The 23230-nt window shown below is 57.9% G+C and overlaps 1 protein-coding gene across 1 annotated transcript; it reads right to left on the reverse strand.

The window, feature by feature from the left end:
• Positions 1-3472: 3472 nt before the first annotated feature.
• On the reverse strand, positions 3473-23230 carry UBAC1 (UBA domain containing 1). The gene is made up of 10 exons (XM_052647466.1): positions 23005-23230; positions 18944-19064; positions 18101-18174; positions 14583-14690; positions 13593-13695; positions 13209-13317; positions 12213-12423; positions 9019-9105; positions 8290-8428; positions 3473-4034 (listed from the first exon to the last, which is right to left on the reverse strand). Exons 1-10 carry the CDS (start codon positions 23140-23142, stop codon positions 3919-3921), a joined length of 1206 nt encoding a protein of 401 aa, XP_052503426.1. The 5' UTR covers positions 23143-23230; the 3' UTR covers positions 3473-3918.

The raw sequence follows: 23230 nt of genomic DNA on the forward strand, positions 1-23230 counted from the left end.
CGAATCCAGGCCCGGGGAGGATCAGCCCACTGGGAGCCGCATATGCACTCTTCTCCCAAGGAAGCGCAAGCACGCTCGGCTTCCCAAGTCCCCAGATCGGGGTGGGAGTCCTCACTCGCTCAATAAGCTCAGGGGCACGAACAGGGACAGAGGCAGGCAGCACCAGTCGGGGCCTCCAGGTCCTCGGCACGGGGAGCTATCCCCGTAAGAACACTTTTCAGGGACTCGCCTGTCCAGAGCCGGGTCGGTTCCCTGACTCGACCTTCTGAAGAGAAAGTCCTCCTCCAACCCAGAGCCCGAGAGGGGCGGGACCCAGGTCCTGGAGCAGCAGGTGGCCTCTGAGCAGCCCTGCGCCAGGAGGAGGTGCTCACAGGCTGAGCAGGGGAGGTTCTCCTCTGGCCTCCTTGCCTTCTCCCCACTCCACACCAAGCTCCCAAAGTTGGAAATGACACTGGGTCTCCACGTTGGCCACATAGCGGTAGTATGGGTGATGCGAGCTCGAAGCTCTAAGGAACCCTCGCTAATAACCAACCATGAAGATTCATGGCCTGGAAAAACAGCCTCCACTCGACGTCCTCAACTCCTGACGGTTCCCATGGAACTGTCAAAGCCACCTCCACATGGCAAAGCTGCACAGCACGGGGATGAACAGAAGGGACTCCTGGGGAAGCCTGTCAGGCAAGCAGGACACTGAAGGTGAAGCCCCTCGCCTCCTCATTCCTGCTTCTTCTCATGCTGAATCCTCCGCACACCTGGCCCTGCCCTCGGGGGTCCAAACCCTGAGCAGCAGCTTGTCCACTGACTGAAGGGGCTTCCTTGCTCTGCGTTGCTTTCCTTGGGCTGCCAGGCATCCTGCAGCTAAGGCTTCACATGGCATCATATGTGCCTAGAAACTAACTCAGCTTCAAATTCAGTATTGTTCATGTGGACAGAAACAATCACTAAACAACCTGTAACAGGAATAGAAAGGGGTTTTATTTGAGCCACCCTGTGAAGAAAGCTGAGCACCAAAGAATTGATGCTTTTGAACTGTGGTGTTGGAGAAGACTCTTGACAGTCCCTTGGACTGCAAGGAGATCCAACCAGTCCATTCTAAAGGAGATCGGTCCTGGGTGTTCTTTGGAAGGACTGATGCTAAAGCTGAAACTCCAGTACTTTGGCCACCTCATGCGAACAGTTGACTCATTGGAAAAGACTCTGATGCTGGGAGGGATTGGGGGCAGGAGGAGAAGGGGACGACAGAGGATGAGATGGCTGGATGGCATCACCGACTCGATGCACATGAGTTTGGGTGAACTCTGGGAGTTGGTGATGGACAGGGAGGCCTGGTGTGCTGCAATTCATGGGGTCACAAAGAGTCAGACACGACTAAGCGGCTGAACTCAACTGAGGACCATCGCCTGGGAGATTCAAGAATTGCTTGAATTGTGTTCCCCGGACTGCAAAATGGGGGCAGCTTGTAAAACCAAACCCCGCAAATTTTCATCAGTTGTTCATCAGGAATCAGGGGCGGAGCTGGCAAGAAGGAAGGGTGCTGGGATGGGTTGTTGTTGCTCAGTCGAGTCTGACTCTTTGCGACCTCACAGACCGCAGCACGCCAGGCCTCCCTGTCCATCACCAACTCCTGGAGTTCACTCAAACTCATGTCCATTGGCTTGGTGATGCCATCCAACCATCTCGTTCTCTGTGGTCCCCTTCTCCTCCTGCCTGCAATCTTTCTCAGCATCAGGGTCTTTTCCAATGAGGGTTGGGGTCTGAAATTCAGTTGCCAGCAGAGACTTTGAGACCATAAGGCTGCAGATGGCAGAGGCTAGCAGATACTGTTTTGAGGTCAGCCAGTGATGACCTTGAGTCTGATGCAGTTCAGAAAATTCAACTTCTCAGTGAAGCAGGAACTGTCTGAAACCACATCCACAACAGCTCTGGGCTCCTTCCTGGAAGCCTGAACCACAGTGACTCTGTGTGATGGTTAAACGCATTCTGTTCCTCAATGGTTAAAGCAGGTACACGTCTGATTCATGTCCACTGAGTCAGTGATGCTATCTAACCATCTCATCTTCTGTCACCCCTTTTTCCTGCCCTCATTTTTTTCCAGCATCAAGGTCTTTTCCAATGAGTCATCTCTTCACATCAGGTGGCCAAAGTATTGGAGCTTCAGCTTCAGCATCGGTCCTTCCAATGAATAGTCAGAGTTGATTTCCCTTAGCACTGACTGGTTTGATTTCTTTGCAGTCCAAGGGACTCTCAAGTCTTCTCCAGCACAATTTGAAAGCATTAATTCTTTGGCACTCAGCCTTCTTTATGGTCCAACTCTCACATCCGTACATGACTACTGGAAAAACCACAGCTTTGACTATATGGACCTTTGTTGGTAAAGTGATGTCTCTGCTTTTTAATACACTGTCTAGGTTTGTCACAGCTTTCCTCCCAAGGAGCAAGCGTTTCTTAATTTCATGGCTGCAGTCACTGTCCGCAGTGGTTTTGTTATAGAGGGAGCCTAAGTCCAAGGGATGCAAAGCCCTGCCGCCCGCCCTGCCATGACCCCCACCCAGCCTGGCTCAGTCTGGTGGTGAGGCCTTAGCACAGCAGCGAGGCCACCCGTGGGCAGTGTCCCACCTCCCACACCAGGCGCCTTGGACCACAGGCCCCACTGCCGAGGCCTTCCCTTGGGCATCTTTCCCACACTGCCAGGTGCCACTTGAGACCCACATGGGGCTCACGGGAAGAAAAAGTCCTCCAGGAACCACAGTGAAGGGCGTCAGACTGCAGGGCCACGGGCCGGCTCATATTGGACATCCCCCCACAGGCGGGTGCAGTGGGCCTGGGGCAGCCACAGCTCAGGGCCCCCCATGGAGATACTTCACAGGAACAAGAGCCCAGGTGGGCCATCAGTGCCCAGGAGACACCTAGTTGTCACGGTCCCTGCTCTCTCAACCTGGAACAGCAGTGTGGGAATCGTGTCTGAGGAGGGCTGGCTGTCCAGGGGGATCCAAGGGACAGGATCTCTTCAACCAAAGCACATGGGCTGGCGGCTCTGGCAGTGCATGGGGGTCTGAAAAAGGGCTCTGATCCCTGGCATGCATCTCTTATGAAGGGGTCCCCTTGAACACCTGCCAGGAAAGAAGGTGCCCTGAGGCGTATGAGGCCCACGTCCACACTGCGTGCACCATGCCAGCCCCCAGACGGCGTGGCTGGTCAGTTTCTCATTTAAAAACACAGAGAGTGTTTACATCCTTAAAAAGGCAGCCAGGGACGGGAAGAGCAAATCAACTCTGGTGCTCAGCTCCAGCCTCAGAGACAGGGACATGCGGTCTCTCAACCCCAAGAAAACCATGAGATCTGGCCAAGGAAGCATGCAGGTGGCCACGACGAGCACCCCAGGGGAGGCAGTGAGCGTGCTCTCGGTGGGAACAAGAGCTTCACCAGGACGCGTGTCCCTCCTCCCCGGCTGAAACCAGACAGAGACACAGAGTTTGGAAAACGGGAATTTATTTATTAAAGAGAAGTCATCTGTGAATTCTTCTACTCAAGTTAGTACCTTTGACAATAACACTTTGGATTGAAACATGCCTTGTTTCAATAACAAGTGGACTCTACAAGCAGCGCCTACGGTCAATTCAAGTAGCGGTTCAAGAGCCCAGGGGGACATTGGAGGGAGGTGACCCCTTCCTGGGGTGACGGCCTTGTCTGTAAACACTGTCGGAGGCTGGAGGCGCGACCGAGCACACTGCCGCCCGAGGTTTTTCAGCAGTAAGATCCCAGGAGTGCAGCCCTGGCGCCCGACACCCAGGGCAGGGTCCCCTCCGGCCCACCTGCTCCCCTCCCCCAGCCCAGGGGCACCCTGGGGTCTGCACACTCTCCCCACCCCTTGGGCTGGGAAGAAGAGGCCCTCCGGGCCAGGTGGCTGGAGTGCGCGGCCTATGTGCGGTTCAGGGTCTGGAAGATTCTGGAGATCTGCAGCATGACCGGGCCCGTCTCCGGGTCGTTCATCCACTGAGTGCTGTTCAGCGGGTTCTCAAGCATGTCTTCAAATGCTGTGGGGACACGCAGAGCTGCTGGAGGACTGCGTCCCGCATGCCCAACAAGCAGCGGCGGGAGCTCTCCTCCCAGCAGCTTCCAGGCGAGCGGGGGACCGGGAACCCCCCTCAGACCCCCGCCCCGCAAGTCTCATCTGCTGATACGCAAGGCGGCGTGGTCACTGTGGGTGGGGTGGGGCGACACGCCCACATTCCCTGGCATAGGGATTCTGGAAAGCAACATGGCAACAGCTACTAGGAATCTTAAAATAGTGACAGCCTGTGACTCAGTGACTCCACTTTCAGGCCCACCCTGACAGAAAAGACTTATGTAAGGATGATGTTGCCAGCTTAATAATATCTAACTAGAAAAATGGAACTGCTCAATCTTCAGGAGGAGAAGGGGACGACAGAGGATGAGATGGCTGGATGGCATCACTGACTCGATGGACGTGAGTCTGAGTGAACTCCGGGAGTTGGTGATGGACAGGGAGGCCAGGCGTGCTGCGATTCATGGGGTCGCAGAGTCGGACACGACTGAGTGACTGACCTGAACTGAAGGATGATGTTGCCAGCTTAATAATATCTAATAGAAAAATCAAACTGCTCAATCTTCAGGAAATGACTTAAAAAAAAAAAAGAAACCAGCACATTAAAAACGAGCAGTTCTCTGAGATGAAAACGTTGAATTTTTAAACACTTTTATAAAGCGACCCCTCACCAAACAAAGGCGCCTCTTAGCAAAAAAGCTCTCTAGCCCAGACACACAATGGCCAACTCGGTGGAGAGCAACCAAGCGCAGGGCAGACGGTCACCCTCGAATCTGGGAAGGACCGCTTTACACCAGAGTTCGTCATGTCAGCCAACGTCAAACCACGTCTGTGGAAGTGGCCCCCAGTTTGCGGGCTCTCAGCTGCTCAGGGTCATGGGGGCCCAAGCCCCGGGCTCAGTGGGAAAGTCCAACCTCGTTACGTTTACAACGTGATGACCCTCCCCGCCCTGAAGACAGTCACCAGGCTCCCCCAACTGAAATTTCAGAAAGAGAACCCGGAAAGATGACTCGGCATCCGGGAGAACAAAACATAAAGTGGGCTTCGTGAGGTGAGGAAGCCCACGGCCCCGTTCCTCCCAGCAGTGGCCCAATCAAGGCCAGGAGGAGGACAGCGCTGGTCAAACCACAGAGGTGAAGATTTACCCGAGGAAGGACTTTCTGCCGCACGCCTCGCACGTCACTAGAGACGAGAAGTGCCGAACGCGACCAAGGGCACTCTGACGTGCCAAGAGCTGTGGACGGAGCTCTGAGAGCAACACGGCAGCTGAGGCAGAACGACAGGCGAGCACAGGCGACAAGGGAAGGGACGCGCAAAGGCTGGGAGCAAAGTGTTCAAAGGGACAGACGGAGCTGCTGGGTCCCTGTCTGGGGCGGAGGGTGGGAGTAGGGTTTCTCACCCAGAAAGCCCCATCAGGTGCCAAGATGTCACCCAGCGCCTACACGTCCACATTCTTGGGCTTGCTCATTTGCCTTCCAGCTGCCTGTCCTTAGGCAGTCGGAGCTGTACCCAAAGAAGTGGGTCCAAACACAGCTTATTGCAGGTGGAAGTTCAAAAGCAACAAGATGGAACACTGTTTTTTTTTTTTTATGAGGAAAAATGCTTTACTGAACAATAAAAGTGATTGAAATTTATTTTTAGAATTTCTGTCTTCTTTCTTAATTCAGGATGTTTCCATTGTTTTATGGACTAGTAGAGCTCAAAGTTCCTGGAGAAGGAAACGGCAACCCACTCCAGTATTCCTGCCTGTCAACTCCCACGGACGGAGGAGCCTGGCGGGCTATACAGTCCACGGGGTCACAAGAGTCACACACGACTCAAAGGCTAAATAACAACAGCAAAGAGCTGAAACACGCTTCAGAGACGATGTCTGAGATGCTTCACTGCAGAAAGCCAGGCGCCAAGGCCGCGCGGCTGGCTGAGCGGCAGGTGGTTTGATGGCCACAAATCGGGGGAGGCATTCAGCCCAGTTGTTGTCTTGTTGTTGTTTAGTTTCTAAGTCATATTATTAACATAAATTAACAAATTTAATGTATTTGTTAAATGACATGACACATCCATAGAATGAAACACCTGAACTGCTACAATCTTATTTTTAAAAGAGAAAATGCATCAAACGAGATGAGAAATTAAGCACCAGAAAGCTGCCGTGCGGTGCAGCTGCGCCTGCTCCAGACCTCACCAGCACCAGAAGGAAGCCACCAGCTACAGGGGGCTGGTGACTTCTGCTTCCTCAAGCTTCCCTGTGTTTTCCAAATGTCCTATAGTGCATATCTGCCTTTATCTAAAGAGATAAAGGCCATTAAAAACCCTACCAGAAATGCCTTGAGGGAAGTGTGTGGCTGCAGGGGCGCCCTCACCACGGGATGCTCTCTCCTGTAGGACCCTGGGCCTGGGGTCTGGCGGGGACGCTGCACCAGTGTGCGGCCCATCCAGGTCACCAACCCAGGGCCTGTGGACTGGGAGGCACTCACTCCAGGTGGTTTGTTTTAGAAATGCAAGAAACACTTGACACAACAGATGTAAAACCACACAATAATCTCGATAGATAGCAAAAAGTCACCCAGGAAGTTGACCTCCCACTCACAATCGAAAAATCTTAGCATCTAACTAGAGAGAAAAGGGGAAATTATTTAATCTGACCAACTATGCCTTCAAAAATTTAAAAAAAAAAAAGCTTAGAGCAAATCAGCAAATCACAAACTCGGTCAAGCACTGAAAGAAACGCTTTAGGAAAGGCTTTGGACAGACCCCGGTGGCACGCGGGGCCCTCCTGAGGTCTCTGGGGAGGAGGGCCAGAAGACGCTTCCAGTGTGGAGGGGTACTGGCGCAAAGAGTGGGAACAAACTCACCGCAAGACACACCACTTAAGCCCGGGAGTGGGGCATAAAGAGAAAAACTCCCTGCTTCATGCCACTCACTCTTTCAGGCACATCACAGACTTTTTAAAACAAGAAAATTTAAAACTACTAAAAAAAGAAATAGCTGAAGGTCTTCCCAAGCTTGGAATCAGAGGGCTTTCTTTAAAGACGCAGGTCATAAATGAAACAGAGATGTTACTCTGCGTTAAGATATAGGATGTCTGTTCATCAAAGTGATCAACAGAGAAGGCAGAAACTGACGAGGGATCCTGGAGATTTACATATCTGAGAAAGGATCAGTGTGCAGCAGGCACGGAGAAGGTTCTGAGCAATACGATGGCAAACCAATAGCGGAAGCCGTCAGAAAGAGGGGCAGCGGAGGTCCCAGCAGTGGCTGAAACTTCTGGAAGCGGCTGTCCTTCAGAGACCGGGGAGACGGCCAAGCACGCAGAAGCCCTGTGCCCGCCTGGGCGGCTGCTCCTGGCACCTGGCAGCAGGGGCCTCAGTGGCTGTGGGCGGGGCTCCCTTTCCGGACAGCAGGCTCAACACGCCCACGCCCAGGGCCCTGCCACTCGGCCCGAGGCACGGAGCCCTGGGGGAACCCTCCCCCGAGAACCAGGCACAGGAGCGCCCAGAGCAGCTCCACCAGCCCGGAAGCTGCAGGCGTCGGGCAGCCACGCGGCAGGGTCGGCCGTGGCACTGCCCTGCAATGCCACACCGCACAGCCTCCAGGAAGCCAGTCCCAGGGGGCAGCCCAGAACACAGAGGGGCAACTGAATGGTCTGAGGACACGGACACCCTCACTGACATCGCTGAGGAAGCCCCTGCTCAGGCTGGGGGTGGGGGGTCACTGCAGCGGGAGCTGGGGGGGCATCTGGGTACTCTAGGGGGCCTGGGTTGCACTATGTTTTTTTAAAAAGACCGTTTTTTTTTTCAAGATGAACAGCAGGAATGTGGTTATTAATTTTGCTATCATTCTTTAAAGCGACACAAATTATACATGCCTTTTTATATCATATCATATCTCATAGACAAAACAAGCACCGAGGCAACCCTTACAGAGACTAAGAGCCACCGGCCAACCAAGCCTCCTCTGGGCACGGCCCCGGCCTGCTGGGTGCTGTCTATACTCTCCCGACCGGATCACCTGCTGGAGCTGGTTTTTCGGAGCTGGAATGGAGTCATCGTACAGGAGGCTGTCACACCCAGGCAGGACCCAAGCTCTGGGGCCCCGCAGCGACTCAGGCCCCGGCCACCAGAACCCTGCAGGGGCAGCAACCGGGCGTGGCGGCCGTAGTATCGCCCAGGGACATCTGTGTGGCGGGCAGGTCCCGCCCCACCGGGCAGGAGCAAGGCACGTACCTAGTAAGGTTTTCGGGTTGGTCAGGCCCAGCTGCACCACGGGGTTGTCCAGGATGGCCTGAAACAGGGGGCTTTCGGGGTCGATGCCCTTGTCCAGCTCCTCGGGGGAGGGCCTGCGGTCACCCAGCAGCCATTCACACTGTGAACACCAGAGGAGCAGGGTCAGTGCCTACAGTCCCCTGCCAACCTCGACGCTGCAGCGGGGGCTCCAGGGCTGCCCCAGGGGCCAGGGGCCCTGACCGAAGGGCCAGTCCAGCCCGGCTGTCCCGGCAGACACGGGCGCCGCAGCTCAGGGCGCAGCTGGAGCTCTGCAGCCCGAGTGTGCACCAGCGCCCTGTCACGGGAAGTGGGGCGTGACCTCATGGGCTCATCCAGAAGCGGCTGAAGCCCAGGCCCACCTTGCCTTCCTGGGCCACATGGGCCGCATTGAGTCTGCTCCCCAAGCAGCCCAGCGTCACCCCCAGCCCTCCCCGGGCTCGGTCCGCAGTGGGCACACGCCCACAGGGCGGCATCGTCTTGGTGTCAGTGTAACCCAACACGCAAGCATCACACTCACCCGCAGAACGCGCACCTCTCTCTAAGAGGCAAAGCCCAGGATTTCCTCAGTACTTTACAGTCTGTACACTGTCTGAACCACCTACCCCGTTGTTGCACCTCAAAAGGAGAGGAGCCGCCTGTGCAGGAAGGTGCCCACATGCCCGGGGTGCCCGGGCTGCACGCAGTACTCACGGCGGCGTTCTGCTGGTTGTTGCTCACTCTGAGGGCGTCGATCACTTCCTTCTCGTCGAAGCCCATCTCCATCAGGGAAATGACAGCCTGCGGGAGAGGCCATAGGCTCAGCGCCGCGCGCGCAAGCCCAGCAGCGCCCGGGAGGTTGAGCTGCGGCACCGTGGCAGGGGATGTCTCAATGGTTCAATCCCTGGTCTAGGAAGATCCCACACGCTCTGGGGCAACGAAGCCTGTGTGCCACCCACAACTATAGAGCCTGCGGCATTCTGGAGCCCGGGAGCCGCAAGTGCTGAAGGCCATGAGGCCAGAGCCGGTACCCCACGACAGGAGACGCCACCGCAACGAGAGCCCGGGCACCATGGCCGGAGTGGCCCCTGCTCTCCGCAACTAGAGAAAGGCCACGCACAGCAACAAAGACCCAGCGCGACCAGAGATGAATACATCTTAAAAAATAAATTAAAAAAAAAACAAACACCAGGGTTTCTATTTCAAGACTGTTTCCCTATGGCTTCAGGGACGCTTGCTGGCTCTGTGAACGACAGAGGGACGGAACTGGGGCTCTCTCCTGGAGGCTCACTGTCCCACCCAGGTCCCTCCAGGTGTGCCCCCGCGACTCTCGAGAGTGGGACTGTCCCCACCACCTCGCACGGCCCCCTCCAGAGGGGCTGGCCAAGCGGGAGGAGCAGGTCAGAGAAAGGGCACATCGGCCGCTCCCATTCAAGTGGAGACAAAAACGTCAGTGATTTCTGAAACCGGGAGAGATTTTCTTCACACTGTTTTCTTTGAAAAAAAAAAAACAACAACCTTGAAACTAATTCTAAATGATTATTAACAAGATCTAAGCTGTAAGTTAAACATAAGTTGGTTTCTGGAGGAAGCAGTGGCCCAGTGCTCCGTGTTCAGGGGTAGTGGGGGTGCTACTACATTTTTAGGACAAAAATCACGTAACACCTCCTTCCCTTTATCCTTGACTTCCGTGCATGACCTCTGACAGGACTTAACACGACCACAGAAAGGTAAAGCCTTCACCAAAGTTGCAAGGGTTTCTCTTAACTCTCGGCAAGTCAGACCCTGCCCTTGAAGCCCGATGCTTTCCCCCAACCTCCTCCCAGGTGTCGGCTGGCTTCACGCCACCGGCCCCCCATCTGCCTGTGGACACTCACGCGGCCCTGGCACGCTCTGGCTTCATGGACCTCACCCCGTTCACCCTGCAGTCAACCTGGACGGCTTTGAAGAGAACTCAACTGAGGCAGCAGCCGCCTGTGAGGACGATTGGAAGCAGGGTTTACCTGGAGCCGGACTGTGCGCAGTGAGCGCTCGGGGCAGTCCTTTCTGCCAGGGACCCCCTTCTGCTCCGCTAGGCCGTTCCCCACCTCTGGCCCGTCAGTGCGCGCTACGGGCACAGCCCCCGTGCAGCGCTTGATCTGCCAGGGACCCCCCTTCCTCTGCTCCACTGGGCTGTTTCCCACCGCTGGGCCGTTCCCCACCTCCGGCCCGTCAGCACATGCTGCAGGCACAGCCCCTCCGCAGATATCCACGTCACATAAAATCGCCTGGAGTCCACTCTGAAACCCAAGGGTAGGAGGGCCTTTTCCATGAAGTGTCAACATAAACCGCCCTCTCTCCTCACTTCTGTCTCGGCCCCAGGACTGCTGGGGGGCATTCCAGATGCTCCCCACGCCCTTCTCCCCAGCCCTCCAGGGAGGACCCCCATGTGGCTGCGCTGAGAGGCCCTCACGCCCGCAGGCACTGCACAGCACTGCCACGTCTGCGGTGGGGCGGGAGAGCGGAGGCAGCTGAAGGTCGGTCTCAGATCCAAGCCTTGCTCTCCAACCTGCTCTCCCCGGGATCTGAGCTAACATCTCGTCCTTTCCGGACCTTCCCCGACTGGTTCAAGTTCACAGACCCCGGCCCTTCAAGCCTCGACACCCTTTAGGGAAAAGGAGTGACTTAAGATGGTTAACAACGACAACCCAGAGGAGGAAAGGCCTTTAAGGTGGTGACCAAGACCGTGAACGACCGTCAGCGGGCCTCACGGGGCCCCGCAGGACCCCCCACCCCGGGGAAGGCGTGCAGCCCAACGGCAGACCCACCCGGCGAGAGGCTGCCCTTCCCGAACAGGGTCCAGGGCCAACCGACTGGACTCCCGAGAGACTAAGACGAAGAGACACACTTCCTCCGGGACCGAGAAACGCTGGACTAAAGTAACCATGTGCTTCTGCATACGGAGCTCAACTCAAGGGAAAATCCCACAGGAATGGAGACAAAGCGACAACACCCTGGCCTGCCAGAGGGTGTCCCCTGGGGGCGGGGGCTGGGCCCAGCGTCACGCACAGGACGCAGGCCTGGGGTCCATGCCGGGGGAAGCTGGAGCTGGACTCCAGGACCCTGAGCAGGGTCTGCATCCCACAGAGAGGGCCCCGCCCCGAGGGGGACACTCCGCACGGCCCACAAGCCCTGCTGATGAACACGAGAGCCGGCCCCTGTCTGAGGTCACATTTAACCCCACAGACGCACGCTCTGAATCAGCAGCAGAGGGCACCCCACGGCCCGGCCACACGGTTTCCCATGGAAACAAGCCCACGGGTGAGCCCAGGACGAGGCATCAGGCCCCGAGAAACTGGGGCCACGAGCAAAATCCGGGGGACATGGAGAACTGGAGCCCTAACGCCTGGAGCTGCCAGAGCTGTGACCTGAAAGTAAGCAGGGTATGCTCACAGCGCCAACGGCGTCCAAAGAGATTGAATTAAAATTAAACAATGAAAAAAGAGAATAACGAAAAAGAACAGGGAGACGGAAAAGCATCAGATACAAGGTAACGGTGAAGAGGCGGCTGCAAGGACACTCAGGTCAGCGGGCCGAGTCCAGCCAGAGGCTGTGGGACCCGGGCCCTTGAGTCCCCCAGATGCTGCGCTGGCCCGCCTGACCAGCCTCCTGCTCACAAGGTGGCCCACGCAGCTGGTGGGTGACCCTCCGGTCTCCGGACAGGGCCCCCGCCTGACCCCACGGCTCGAGGACACTTTATAAACTTCAAACTGGAGACTCCAGGCTCAAGTCTGTCCAGAGCGCTTCCAGCCTCGCTCCCTGCAGGGCCGGTGGCCTGGCCTGGGGGCCGCAGCTTCCCCCGCAGGACTCGCCTTGGGAGGACCAGCCCCTCCACGTGCCAGGTGCCCCCACCGCCTGTCAACACGCACCCGGGCGTCCGCACGGAACTCCCTTCTCCTCCGGATCTTCCTGAAGATCTCTGTCAGCTCGTCTCTGCCCTCCTCCTCCTCACTGGTCCCGGCGGCAGGGGCGGCCTCGGCGCCCACCTCTCCCTGTGAGGCTGGGCCTGGGAGCGGAGTGTCGATGGTGGGGTCCTCCGCGTGCTCAATGAGCCACTCCATGGCCTGGGGCACTGACATGCTACAAAGTAAGACAGCCTCTGAGCACTGACGTGCTGCAAGGTAAGACGGCCCCTGAGCACCAACGTGCTCCAAGGGAAGACAGCCTCTGAGCACCAACGTGCTGCAAGGTAAGACGGCCCCTGAGCACCGACGTGCTCCAAGGGAAGACGGCTTCTGAGCAGCACCTCAGGCCAGGGAACTGGGCCTTTTCGTCCCAAGAAAAGCCTCTCTGACTTTGTGGCTTCCCAGCACGAGCTGCCTAGTCCTGCATGAGGATCTAACACAGCGCAGCTGAAGCCCCAGCCCCACCCTAACCTGCCACAAGGCGCGGCCAGAACAGATGCCCACACGCAGAAAGCCACTGGGAGCCAAACCCAGGAGGTGCCCACAAGAGGTTGGATCCAAAGCGAAAAAAACACAGCCCGCTGACCACCCCGCGGTTACAGACGATTTATTTCAGAACTGAACATACTGAAGGGCAAGTAACTAACAACAGGAAACTATAGGAGACTCCCAGGACACCACCGCCTACATGCCGCGGTCCTCCTCAGCCCCGCCGGGAACAGGCTGTGATCTGAGTTCCCGGAAAACAAGAGCCCGGTGAAGTGCACGACCACCGTCACACGCCACGCTCCCAGTAAGCGGGTCCTCCGCACACCGCCCTCTAAGACCTGGAGGCGGCCGGTGCCGTGCTTCTGGAACACGCGTCCGGGTCCTCTACCAACCCTCATGCGCACCGGAGGCGGCTCAGTCATGGGGCCCGGGGCAGAAGGGCGTCACCTGCAGCGTGGGGCCCAGACGTACTGGTTCAGCCGCAGGGCCTTGGCCGCCCTGGTCTCCGGGAATCCCATCTCCGTGAGCTGCCGCAGGGCCGCCTCATCCACGTGCTCGTCCTCGTCCTCGTCCAGCATGGCTGCGGGCCAGACGTGGCACCATGAGGGCTTGGGGTATGCCCGGCCGCACAAGGGGTGCTTCCCCGAGCTCCCCGTGGGCCCAGCGCCCGCCTCAGCATCAGACGTTTGTGGCTGACCTCTTACACCTCAGAAAACCTGAGACAGACCCGTCAGCTCTTGCCGTGCAGGCACGGGCGACGGTGTGAGGCATCCACCAGGCCCCGTTTACTGCCTTTCCGTGGGGAGTGTGAACAGTGGCGGCCGAGGGTAGGCCTCCGCCCGGGCCCGCTCCTACCGTTTGCCTTCCTAAATAATTCCACGGCATCCGGGTTCAGCGCCAGCAACTTCTGAGCCACCTCGATGAGAGACACCAGGATTCTCCGGAGCTCCGTCTGGAACTGCAGGTGAAAGCACAAGATGCTCAACAAAGCTGCCTGGGTCCGAGACAACACCCCTGGCTCGAAACTCCCAACCTGTGCGTCAAGTCACGCCCAGATAACTGGGCAGAAGAGTAACAGGGCTCTCAGCAGGGCGGGCGGGAGAGGACCCGTTGCTCAGCTCCAGCCCAGAGGAGGCGTCTGGCCCGATGGCTGCTAAGCGAGCTGAGAGCTTAGGCTTCACCGAACAAAACAGGCGGATTCCACGGGTTCCACTCATGTGGGCCTCTAGCATTCAGTGCAACCAGTTCAAGTTCATCTTCTCAACACAGTGGGGGTCTGCTGGCAATGTCATCAGAAACCCACCAATTTCCAGTCTCCCCGACACTGAGGCTCAGCCATAGTGAGAGACACACGCGCTGGCCAGCGAGAGATACATGTGCCCGGGTTCCAATGCCCTGGCCAACATAGAACTCTCTGGAGGAGACCCTCAGAGGAGTGTTCCTGAACTGACCAGCTCGTGGCAGAGCCCGCAGACTGATCCGCAGTGTTGGGGGCACCACCCCCGACTCCTGCCCAGCGGGCACCGAGTCCTGGCCCGGCCCTGGCTCGGGAGCACTGGAAATGCTCTGCTTTAACTCAGAACCTTCCGATCCAAAATAAGCAAGAGTCAGATTTCTCTCTAAAAGGTTTTTGCCAAACTCAGAAAATTCACATTTCCCCAGAGTATCGAATCCTTTTGGCCCTGCCTTTCAACATCTTCTTAAACCCTTTATCTTGAATTAATCTGCTTACAAAAAAGCTTCAATATAGCGCAGAGTTCCTGCACCCCCTACACCCTGCTTCCCAAGTGCTCTCAGGAGGTCTCCTCGGCCCCCTGTGGCCACAAAGCCCCCGCGGGCACTCACGTCCCTCGCGCTGGTCTGCACCACGGCCCGGTCCATGTTGTGGGAAGGCAGGCTGGCGGTGGCTCGGAAGATAGCGTCTCTGTCCGGGGCTCTCTGCTCTTGTTTATTCTAACACGGGAGAGGAATCGGAAGGTCAGACGTGAGTGTAGGAGCGGCGGAAGGCAAGACTGGTCTCTGAACAAACAGCCCTAACCAGGGAGCACGCGAGTCCTGGGGGTTGCAGCCACACGCCCTGACGAGCAGGGAGGCTTCTGGACGGTTCTGTGCGTGGCCTCAGGGACAGAACACTGGGCGGGTGTGGCCTGCTGGCCCCGGAGCGCGGCAGCCCCGGGTGGGGAAGACAGACACTGCCTCCTGGGTCACCGAATGACCACCGCCCGGGAGCAACGGTTGGGCGGGCGGGCAGACCGCAGAGGGGCCGTGGAGAGTCCCTGGGCGCGGCCAGAGAAGCCCTGAGCCCAGGAGGAGAGGCACCATGCTGACCCCGGACGGCAGGCCCAGCCCCACGCCACTTGGCTCCTGGGGTGTTGGGCAGGAGAATGCAGGTGCAGGCGAGGGGCACGACCTGCCATGCCCAGAGTGGCCAGTGAGCTCCCAGGGCCTCTGACAGGGATGTGAAGAAGGTCTGCAACGAGCGCGACAGAGACAGAAGTGGGGAAAGGGGGTGAAGGAGGGAGACACGCAGAGAAGAGAAGGACGGGCCTGGAAAGCAGAGAGCGAGGCTGCACAGTGCAGAAAGGCAGGAGAGCAGGGGACACTGTGCCAGTCCTCGCAGAACAAGCATCTCTCAGAAAGCAAGTCCCACCTCCATGGGAGTGCCAGAGAGAGAAAAGGGAAAATGAGGCGGGGAAAGTACCAACAAGTACCCAGAGAACTTCCAGAATCTCCAGGGTCAACGTGCGAGCAGTCTGGGAGGGGCACAGACCGGGCACAGAGGAAGGAGAGTGGGGCTGACCGGCTCCACCGCCAGCCCTGGAGACGCCTTAGGGACACCCTGGGGACCGGGGCACAGGCCCATCGAGCGTGCATGCTCCCTCAGCAGCCACTGACGGCTGCACACAGGGCCTCCAGGCCTCCGCCTCTCAGAGATGCTGGCGGGAGTCTGGCCCCACCCAACCCAGGAGAACCAGACGTTTGACTCTAGCAGGCACAAGGGCACGACGGCCCCAAGACCCTGCTCCTGCACCCCGGGCTGCCTGGCCCGGGGCCCGTGAGCAGGTGGGCTGCAGCTGGGGGCCAGGTCACGGCACAGAGCACAGTGACTGGAGGACAGGGCCCTTGGGGGGGGCGGGGGCCTGACCTAATCGGGCGAGTCCGTAAACAGGACGGGCGGGGCTTACCGTGATCATCGAGATTAAAGCAAGAGGGACCCGACGCATGAGCTACCCCACTGGCTGCTCTGAAGACATGGGGAACTGCAGGCCAGGAAGGAGGTGGCCTCCGGCAGTGGAGGGTGGTCCTGGCTCACAGCCAGCAAGAAAATGGGACCCCAGCTCTTCAAAGTGCCGGAACAGGATTCTGCCGAACACCCGAAAAAGCCGGAAGCAGAGGCTCCCAACAGGAAGGCAGACCCGATTCCAGCTCCCGAGCGCAGGGCCCAGCTGGGCCTGCCCAGCATGGACCCGGCAACCTGTGTGCTAACGGGGCTGCTCCGAGCCGGCAGGCCTGCGGTCAGGGAGTGTGCAGACAGGGGAGCCGCAGCAGGAGCCGCACGGAGGCAGGCGGGCAGCCCCGCGCAGCATGCCTGACGCAGATGGACGGGCTGGAGGAGCTGAGGGGTGGCTCCTGGAGTAGGCGCCAGCAGATGGCCTCACACTTGTGACCCCGGTTTCAGACAAGTGTATCAGTTTGGGAGCAGAATCTGAAAAAATGAGTGCTAAGCCTACACAGAGAACAAACAAAACGAGGAAGCAATTACTGGCTCCAGGAAAAACAAAACTGCACGCAAAAAAAAGGAGAGCTCACCTTCAGCAAACTGCTCAGGACAGAGAGCGAGACTGGCGCAAGAATGGCGACGGGGCTCTGAATCTTTGACCAAGATTCAGAGGAGCGGGGAGTGACAGGGGAGGAGCTGCTCCGATCACCAAGGAGCACCAGCAGAGTCTAAAGTTGAGAATCCAAAAACTAACAGCCTGGGATGTCGTTCAGAACCCAGGAGGAGAATCACTACAGACAGAGTCAGAAGAATGCGGAGCACTCGCCCCCCACGCGCGTGACTCAGGAGGGAGAAGCACCTGCCGGCTCATTACGACATCTGGAGCATCGTTTGCCTTTCTAAATACATGTACTACTTTGACTTTAAAAACGAGTTATTCACAAAAACAGGCATGATCGTTTTTACAATATTTCACCTGACAGACACACACAGAGAAAAGGTGAGGGTCACCGCCTGGCAAGTCACCCAGGGCCGTGGGGGTGACGGGAGCCTGCTTGGCAAGTCATCCAGGGCCGTGGGGGGTGAAGGGAGCCTGCCTGGCAAGTCACCCAGGGCCGTGGGGGTGAAGGGAGCCCACCTGGCAAGTCACCCAGGGCCGTGGGGGTGATGGGAGCCTGCTGTCAACAGTCACCGCGGTTCAGGGAGTTGCCAGCAACCACAACAGTAACCTGAGAGCCGGGTCGGCCCACAGTTCTGGGAAGCAGGCCTGACTCGGGGCCCCATCTGTCTCCCGGAGACGGGCGAGCGGCGTGCCCGCACCCAGGCAGGTGTGGCTACAGATAAGCAGGGCCTCCTCCCGCGGCTGTCCCACAGGAGGCCCCGAAAGAGCTCGGGCCGCCACAGGCCCAGGGCCCAGCCCAGAGAGGCTGGCCTGCCTGCTTTGGGGTGAACGCTCTCCCGAGCATTTCGAAGTGTTGAGCAGGACACCCTACCCCTCGGGCTAAGCAAAGGCTGGCGTTCGCCCCTGGGCACGGCAGGCACCTGGCCTGAGCGTTGGAAAGGGCCTGTTGACAGAACACATCTGCCGCCGCACAGGGGAGCCTCCTGGACCAGGCTCTCTGAGCAGCAAGCCTCTGGGGCGGCTAACACACACGAGCGCAGGCACAGCTTTCCCGGGGCACCTGCATCGGGGGGCCGGGGGGGTCTCAGCCGAGCACCAACTCCAAGGCCGCAGCAGCCTGTCCCGTGAGAGCCAGACGGGACAGGTGGCCCCAGCCTCGCCAGAACCTACTCCATGCAGGCTGGCGCCCCGCGCTGCTCCCGCGCTCTCTGTATTGCGGGTGGTCTTTAGAGACTTCCTGACCTTCTAATGTCAGGAAATGAGAGGAGGAGGGACGGGAGCTCGAGACTAAACCCAACCCGGGGAGCAGGCAGCACGCGCCTCTCCATGGCCCAAAAGCGGAGCTGGTCACCGGACCCGCCACGAGGCGAGGCGCCGGTCAACAGGCTGCCTGGCTGCGACAAGAGCCCGTGACCACACCCTGTGACCACGGGACCCGAAGGACCCACAGCCAGCCAGCCTCAGAAGTCTCTTTCGAGTCTCCCCCGACAGAGATCACCAGTTCCAAACTCTGAAGCTCACCTTTTCTTCTGCGGAGACTTCAGCCATCTTGGGGAGGGGGGCCGGAGCGCGCTTTCGGATCAACAGTATCACATCTGGGGAAAGCAGCACGGCGAGCTGGTTACTATCTTACACCTAGGAAGCAGCACGGAGGGCACCAGGGGGGACCCAAGGGCCGAGGAGCAGGGCTTCCCTCTGGGCACCTCCTCCACGAGGGTCCACAGAGGCCCACTCTTCCCTCGGCCCCCAAGTCTGCTGACCCTGCTCCCCTACAGGCTTTGGCCCGGCAAGACCCTTGCTGAGGGGACCAGACGGGACCGGTGTGCTTGTTTTAATGGCTCTGTTTTGAAAGTCTGGGAGGTCGGAGCATCTGGTCTTAACCCTCAATGCTAAGGCACCCGGGGTGTGGTCAACGCCCGGCTAACTGTGCCTGTGCCAACCAGACACCCAGGGAGGTTGATGAACAATATTCTAGTCTTTCCAAAGGAGGCCATGTAAGGGAATCTCACAAATAAAATCGTGCTTTAAATGACACAGAAAGCCCAACTTTTCTCTGCAAGTGCCTCCACGCAGGAGACTCAGAGTCAGTTGACAGACGTGCATCGTAAGAGCGTCTTCCTAGACGTTCAGAACAACCCATAGCTGCGCTTTCCCGTCCCGTAAGAAAGGCCCGCAGCAGCTCTGGGGACCTTGGCTCTGCGTGGAAACAGCCTGAAGAGCAGAGTTCACATCTGGCTTCTCCAGAAGGCTGCGGCTCTTTTATTCCAGGGTGCACACTTTGTTTCAACAAAGGAGAACGAAACCCTGTGGCTGCCGCGTCTCCCTGCTCAGCCTGCTTGGGACGGGGACCCCTCGCCCCCTTACCCTCGTCCTGGACGTGCTCCTCCAGGAGGGTCTTGGCGTCACTCAGCACCCTCTCAGACGCGGCGTGTATTAATTTGTGATGGGTCACATTCTTGGGGTCTTCTAAGCTCCCAGGCACACACTAGGAAACAGAAAAAATCACAGAACATATGTCAGGACAGAGGATAAGTTGATCACGATGCTGACAATACAGGAGCTGACACCCAAGCCACGCCGAGAACTCACTGGTTCTCTTGCTCGCTAAGAGTTGAAGCCAAGACGAAACCAGAGAACCCTGGCAACGGTGGAGACACCGCAGCCCAGTCCCTGAGGGCAGCGACCCGGCCACCGCGCCGCCAAGTGCCCTCAAGAGGCTCACGGCTCAGACGCAGAGCGCCCTGCTGCCCACCAGCGGCTACCCAAACTGCCTCCTTAATCTGGGAAGATCTGGAGAGTGATTTAAAGATGCAAACGGCAGGTCTGCCGTCTCCCAAGAACCTAAAGATCGAAGTGTGATCTGGGGTGTGGTCCGCGCCCGGCTAACTCCGGCTGAGCCAACCAGATGCCGCGGAGGTCGGTAGGCAATATTCCAGCATCTCCCAAGCGGGCCACTTCCTTGTGGGAATCTCGCTCCCCACCCTCCACCGGGGCACTTGACGGAGCCCAGCGACAAGGCTGAGAGGAGCTGGTCCCTGGGGAGCAGGCCACAGGGGCCTGACCACGCAAACACCCACCACACCCCGAGGAGGCAGGATAGCCTCAGCTCAGTCCCCAGCTCACCAAGCAACGGCCACAGGGACCCCAAAGTAAGCTACACATACAGCTGGCAGGGCCTGCCTGGCAGCCGGAGGGGGTCACCTGGTATGTGGTTGTGTTACTGATTGGCAGCCCAGAAACCCCAGAACACACAATGTGGGGGGCAGAGGTGCTGAAGCCAAGGCTGCCCCAACGCAGGAGATGCACCGGCCCCAGGGTCCTCACCATCCTTCTCAGCTCAGCGGGGCCGCCTTTCCACCTCCCTCTGCCATCAGATACCCTGGACACGTAACTGCTCACCCCGAGGGAGAAGCTAAGCCTGCACTTCACCTCTCAACACTGGTGTCTGAAGACCAACCAGAGTTTTTAGCAATCCAACAGGAAAGAGGGCTCACGAGGGCTTCAGGGCTACAGATGCGCGCAAGCCGGGGTGGGGGTGTTGGCGGGGACAAAGGTGGAAACCAGCCAATAGTAAGACACACTCTGACCACATATGACAGAGACACCCCTCCCTGGAATCTCACGATGGCTCTGCTCCCAGAAATACTGGGTGTGCTTCTTCTAATTCTAAAATCTGCAGGCTAGCTGGTGTGCCAAGTTCCGGATGCAGTCTATGAAACACAATTTTCCAAAACAATCCGCACACTGGCTCCTGAAAAAAAAACTGTCCTCTGCAGCCTGTCAACAGGCGCCGGGAGCAGAACTCAAGTGTGAGTCACCCACACTGCGCCTGCTTATTCGCACTTTCCTTTGTTCCCAGCAGCAGCGCTGGAGTGAGCTGGGCCCTGGCAGTGGGAAAGCCAGCCCGAGCCCATGGCTGGGGCAGGACCTCAGCGAGCCCGCTTCTTCCCGGAGGACTGGAGACAGCCTTTCTTCCCCTTGACATCAGTGTCATGTGAAGACACGCCTTGGTGTGGTGCCCTGCTAGCTCGAGCTGGCGAGCTTATCACACAGAAAACACCCAGCACGCCGCAGGGGGCCACTGTCTTAAGATCGTGACCCTCCGGTTACACAAGATAATTTACTCTGCCCTGTGATATAAGCTTGGGCTAGAGACCACCACGGTGGTCCCAATAGATACAAAACCAAGAAGGGAAAGGCCACAGTGGCAATCCATTTCTATAAAAGTTACGATAATAAACCTTCACTAACAAAGCTGCTTTATTCATTTAAAAACGTATATGCATAACGGAAAGTGTAAAAAAACCCAGTAAGTTCCCAGGGGTCCTGTGATGGGAGGAAACCCAGCGTCCCCTCCAGGTAGAGGGGCAGGAGGGAGGCACAGAGAACCCCGGCTTGGGCACACAGGGCGGGGAGCCAGGCAGGAGGAGCCCGAGCGGAGCGGTGGCACCGCGGTCTAAGCCCAGTGCACGGGTTTCCGGGGTGACGGTCAAGCACACAACTCGAGAACCCCGTTTCCTAACTGGAAATGCCTCCTGAGGGCCCACAAGGCCGCGAACTCTGCCCCCAGGACGGCACAGGCACAGAGGTGTGAGGACCTCCTGACAGCTCAGCTCTGAGTCCCAAAATGTATGCCAGTTATTTTTTGGCTGTGGAAGTCCCCTGCTGCTCGCCCACCACTCACCTCGGCCTGGAATAAAATCTACAGGGTGGCGTAAGATCTCTGTTCAAAGAGGGATAATGCCAGACAACATCCCAAATGATATGCCTCAGTACTGACTGGAATGAAAATATCGGCAGCATCATGTGAATAGCTAGCCTAGTGAAACTGGCTCCCTCATTAACCCCAGGTGCTCCTGAAATCCTTAGCAAGCCTCCATGAATCTAAGAGTTCTTGTTTTGTTTTCCCTCCAGAACATAACATTTTGATGGTTATGCCAATCCTTCCCATTGGTGAGTTAAACTAAGTGCCACACCAACATACCCGCTGACCCCCCAGCCTGACTCAGCAGGTGACAGGCCACCACCGCCACGCAGCTCTCTTGACTGACAATCTGGTTCCGTTCACAGGCATGCCCTGTTTGGTTGTGCCCTAGCTTTATTTTGCTTCCCGGATACTGGGCTTTTCACAAACTGAAGGTCTGTGGCAACCGTGTGTCCAGCAAGTCCACTGGTACCATTTTTCCAGTGGCATTATTTTTTAATTAAGGTATTCCAGCCCTCAAAGGGCTCCTGTGCTGACCGGGTAGACACAGCATCTCAGAGAGGTTTGCACTGGGCAAGCAGCGAGCCTCGCGCTAATAGCCTGGACACTCAGGGGGCTCCCAGCCTTTCCGCTGAGCGCTGTCGTGGCAGTTTTTAGTGAAATCACCCATTACTGCATCAGAAACAGAAACGGCCAAAACATCGCTGCCCAAGTGTGCGAGCCCACATCCCCCTCCTCCCTGACGTGAGACGAAGACGCTATTCACATCCAGGCTTTTCCGGAAGGGGACTCTGGCAACCAGGATGCTCTCCGGCCTGCTGGCAACAATTACACAACTCCACAGAGCCAGACTCCCAAAAGGACCCGACAGCATTTTGCGGGAGTCGCTAAACAATGGCTGCAAGTCTGTCCTTGGAGACCACACTAAAAGAAAGAGCCAGGGCTAGGCTCTTGCTGGGCCCAGAACAAACGTGTGAGTCAATGGCATACAGGCACACTTTTTACGTGAAATGTGCAGTAAGAGGCTGTGGCCTCCTTTGTCCTAAATTCTGACATGGAGATACTAGATCGTGCAAAGGATAGAGTTTCCTGAGGCAGCCTGAGTCACAGGGACAGATGTCTTGGCCTGCCTTACAGAGTCGAGAAGCTTAAAGAGACAGACAAAGACTAGAACTCTGAGGAACCTACAAGGGGTGCTTCACCTGAACAAACTTTAAAAAACGGCCCTCTCCCCGACCTGCCCGTGTAATCCACGTAAAGGCCGAGGACAGCAAGGGGTGCATGGACCAGTTCGGCCAAGCCACACTATTCTAAGTGATTCCAGCCACGGTGAGGGGGTGCGGGGGCGCACCAGTGGCCAGAGCCAGGCGCCGGCCCCCATGCCAGCCCCAGGAAACGGCTCCAAGCAGCCGGCTCTGCAAGGTCAGGGGAAGGCGCTTCTCCCAGCGAGTCTCTCTCTACCTTCTTGGGCACTAACTCCCAGCTCCGGGAACCTCGCCGCGACGGCAAGCGCGGATGGATGGATTCTGGAACCGCAGGAGGCCCCGTTCCGGCGGCGACTTGGCCTCTCCCAGCCCGCGTCCCCGATGCGCCCCGGCCCCCCAGGCTGTCTTGAGGGGAGCTGGACCAGAAGGTAGAGGATAAAGCGCCCGGTCCGGAGCCCCACGGTCCAGTGGGCGGCGGAAGAAAGAAGGAAGCCTGGAGCCGTGGCCGGCCTTACGTGCTTGAGGCAGCGCTCCTTGAGCTTCTCCACCGAGGTGTCCTCGGTCGCCTCCTCCAGCCACTCGGCGCCGTCGAACGCGCAGACGTGCAGCCGCAGCACCTTGCCCGCAAAGATCTTCTCCTCCTGCACGAACATCTCGCCGCCGCCGCCTTCGCCCGGGCCTGGGGCCTGCGCCCGCCGCCGGGTCCCTGAAGGTCACCGGGGCGGGCGGGCCGGGGGCGGG

Source organism: Budorcas taxicolor, chromosome 11, assembly GCF_023091745.1.
Source record: "Budorcas taxicolor isolate Tak-1 chromosome 11, Takin1.1, whole genome shotgun sequence".
Lineage (NCBI taxonomy): Eukaryota > Metazoa > Chordata > Mammalia > Artiodactyla > Bovidae > Budorcas > Budorcas taxicolor.

Bases quoted from the DNA above. Each gene is read 5' to 3' on its own strand.
- UBAC1 (XM_052647466.1), bottom strand. From the start codon at position 23,142: ATGTTCGTGCAGGAGGAGAAGATCTTTGCGGGCAAGGTGCTGCGGCTG. The intron at 19,065-23,004 runs GTAAGGCCGGCC...TCTGTTTCCTAG, and splicing joins AGGAGCGCTGCCTCAAGCAC to TGTGTGCCTGGGAGCTTAGA. The intron at 9,106-12,212 runs GTGCGTGTTGAC...CCTCTCCCGCAG, and splicing joins AGTTCCGTGCGGACGCCCGG to GCTGTCATTTCCCTGATGGA.